General features: G+C 36.6%; 1 protein-coding gene across 1 annotated transcript; it reads right to left on the bottom strand.

Moving 5' to 3' along the window:
* Positions 1 to 452: 452 nt before the first annotated feature.
* Positions 453 to 1,874, bottom strand: LOC102844324 (nuclear factor interleukin-3-regulated protein-like). The gene has a single exon (XM_006901176.1). The coding sequence runs from the start codon at positions 1,872 to 1,874 to the stop codon at positions 486 to 488; it is 1,389 nt and encodes a 462-aa protein (XP_006901238.1). The 3' UTR covers positions 453 to 485.
* Between the last annotated feature and the right edge of the window lie 1,709 nt (positions 1,875 to 3,583).

Here is a 3,583-nt window from a genome sequence, read left to right on the forward strand (position 1 = left end):
ATATTTTCTTTCTTCAAAAGGCTTTAAAAGTATTATTTTATTATCTTATTAGGCCAAACTAGAGAAATAGCAAATTACTTGCTCAACTTCTACTTCAATTCCCCCGTTTTGGAGAGAAATCACACTCAAATAAGTAAAATTCTGAATTTCTTAATCTCTCTTTTGGTAACTTAAAAGTTTTCTCTGTAAGATCAAGTGCAATTGGGCAGAAGTTCTATGTTGTCACCAATCCTTTATTGAAACTGGTACTAGGACAACAAAAATAATGTTTAATATGTACAGCCTTTGTACGGACTATTTGACTATATACAAGGCAATCTAATCTTCATTATAATTTGTGTACCAAAAGACACCAAACAGACAATATGTCAACAATACAGTGAAATGACATCACAGGTTCAGTGAAAATTCAGCATAATACAAAACATACTCATCTACTGTTAATGACATCTTTTGAAAGCAGCCAGATATCATTCAGCAATGGTTTACACAGAGTCTGAAGCAGAGATCTGCTGAGTAGTTATAAGTCTCTTAAGTGAGGCAACTTCTTCAGATAAGTTTGCTATCCCCTGCTTCAAATACAAATTCCCTGGATCAGAAACTTTATAGACACTGTCTTTAATATCAACCAGTCCTGATTTAAAACTATTCTGGGGCTTGCCACTATGTTCTTTTTGATGCCAGTGTTCTGATTTAAGAGACCAATCTTGGAAGTTAGTCATTTGCACTGAGAAAGGAGAAAGAGCAGAACGTACTATATTTGGGGCATTATGTTTCTCAAGCTCAAAATGTCTTTTTGAAGTCATGTCAATAGGTGAAGACAATTTTTGTGTGGCCTCAAATTCATTATCTAATGCTTCTACTTTTATTTGCATGGCTTTGGCTTTAATCCGAAGTTTGTGTGGCAAAGCAGAAGAATTCACTTCTGGAACTTTAACCATTGTTGCATGTCCATGTTTAAGTTCAACAGGAGAGTGGATTGGGCCCTTGGGAACCTGCTGTTCGTCTTCTCCATCAGATGATTTTCCTACCACACCATCATCTGCTTCTGATGTTCTTGGAGAGTTACTAGAGGAGCAACTGACTTGCAACAGAGGTGGAGAGTGTGAATAACCAGAAAAGGAACTTCCCATATAATTTTGATAGATGGATGTTGTGTAGGAGCCTCTATAATCTCTCGGCTCTCTTGTATAGTTCTCTAATTCCAGTGGTTCTTGTTTTATGATTTGAAATTTGTTTTCAGGACTTCTGCAGCTATTCTGAACAGGACTCTCCTGAATGTGCTCTACTGAAGAAACCTCAGAAACATCAGACAGAGAGCTCTGTGGAGAGTGCTTAATGACAGAAATACAGCTACTTGACACTATTGAGGGTTCATGTTCATCCACAAATGAGCTAACATTAGATTTGGAAGCTGGATAGTCTTGAAAGTACATAGCTGCAGAATTACTGAGTTTCTGAATCTCTTGAGCATATGCTGTGGAGCTAATTAAACCAAATTTTAATTTTAATGAAAGCAATTCAGCTTTTAAAGTAGCATTTTCTTCTCCCAGTGCAATTAGTTTGTTCTCTAAAACCAGGTCATTCAATCGACGTTTCTCACGAGATCTCTTGGCAGCCTCATTATTTTTCCTCCTTTTTTCCCAATACATGGCATCTTTCTTTTCATCAGGAATGAACTCTCGCTTTCTCCGGCATGCTGAAGATTTGTTTTTCCCCATACTTCCTTCATTTAGTAAAAGGTCTTCCCCTGTTGTCAAATCTTCAGACACTTCAGTTAAAGCAGAACTAAGTACGATCATCTTGTCTACATTGCTACTAGTTTCAGGTGATGCTTGCTCCTTTTTTATGTTCTGCATTTTTCTCAGCTGCATCAGAAATAATCTTTACCTATGTATATGATGAAGAAAAAGTAATTGTTTTTCCAGTATTCTCAAACTCTTTAAAAACAATCTTTCAATATTCATTCATATTCTTCCTCTCAGTTTTATAGTTCAGGATAAATCTCTCAGGTTCCTTTCGCTGAATGGAGTAGGTGTCTTCTAGGTTATCTGCAATACATTAAAATAAACAGTTACTCACTAGATAAATATTGATTACCAATCATGTACAAAGGATAAGGCTAAGCATTTAGGAAATACAGGTATGAATAAGTCACAGTTCTTACATTTAATGAGACTACAATCTTGAAGTAAGTACATAAGTTTATATACTATTAAAGTTGTAAAATGTCAAACACTAAGTAAAATATATCCATAAAATGCTGTGTAGTTAAGGAGGGTGAGAAAAAAGCATTTGCCCTGGGAGAAATAGAGAAAGTCTAGAGGTAAAAAGGAAAAGGGTTGAACATGAACATTATAAGAAGGAAACATAAAGTTGATGCTTTGGGATAATTATAGATAGAATCTATATCACTGTAAAGCAAATACAGTTATCTACTAAAAATAACTCAACTACCAGCATTTGGATTTTTTAATTACTGAATATATAAATGAAACTACATTTTTACCTCTCCTGTGGTGTTAAGCTGAAGTTGACTTTTTTAGCCATTATCTTAGCACTCTATGGTGTCTAGCTACTTTACTGTCGAGTCATGGTCTTGCAAATAATCAGCAGCCGTAGGAGTAGGAAAAGAGAGAGAGAGAGAGCTTCCCACACTGGGTAGCAAGATTTGAGGGAGCAAGACCCTGGTGATAGTGGTGAAAAGATTGTGGCACTGTCATGGAGAACTGTGGCAAGGTGTAACCTGAGGAGTCCTGAGATACAGGGCACAGCCAAAGGTTTTGCTGTGCTTGCTAGACCATTGAAGGAGAAGCCAAATTATAACTGTTCTGAGGTAAACTTTGCTGGATGATTGAGGAAACCAAAGGCTTCTTGAATCTGTGTTGCTGAACTGAAACTGGGACTTTTACTAATTAAGGAATTGTGTTTTGCTGTTAACCGGCCTTGGGACTGTGAACTATACCTAGATTTACATTGTGAGATATTCTTTGCTTCCTAACCTATCTACCAAATAAACACCACTTTTGGTACCACAACTGTTAGTAAAGTCTGTGAGTCCAAAACAAATATAGAACCCAGTAATTGGTGGATATAGGTAAAGGAGCATGGGGGCTGGCATGTCTGACCTAGCAGCAATCCATTTGCTGCTATAGATATTATTGATGGGGATAATTCCCCCTTTATAAAGTGGGCAGAAGTCAGACTTGGCCATTCCCATGTTGCATCTGCTCCCTTTACACTTCTACCAAAACAAAACTAAAAGCCATAACAGAATCACTGTATTTTTAATCTGGCCCTAATGCAGACAAATATATCCATCCCATCCTTGTGTGACTGAGCCCTAAATTACAGGCTGCAAGACTTTCCATGATCAAAATAAAAGAATACTTCCAAATATAGCTATCTTTTTGGAATCACCTGTGCTACCAAACTCCTTTTTTTCTCAACTTTCCAAACTGATTTATCCTGCATTTATTTAAAACCCAAGGATGAAAAATACACTTTGTGGTCTGGAAAATCCTGTCATAGATTTCAGTCATACAACTGAGTTACTATTGCAAGAGTTGCTTTTGTTTTTGTT

The sequence above is a fragment of the Elephantulus edwardii genome, unplaced genomic scaffold (genome assembly GCF_000299155.1).
Source record: "Elephantulus edwardii isolate Elephantulus edwardi_28Jun2011 unplaced genomic scaffold, EleEdw1.0 scaffold00313, whole genome shotgun sequence".
In the NCBI taxonomy this organism is placed as follows: Eukaryota; Metazoa; Chordata; class Mammalia; order Macroscelidea; family Macroscelididae; genus Elephantulus; species Elephantulus edwardii.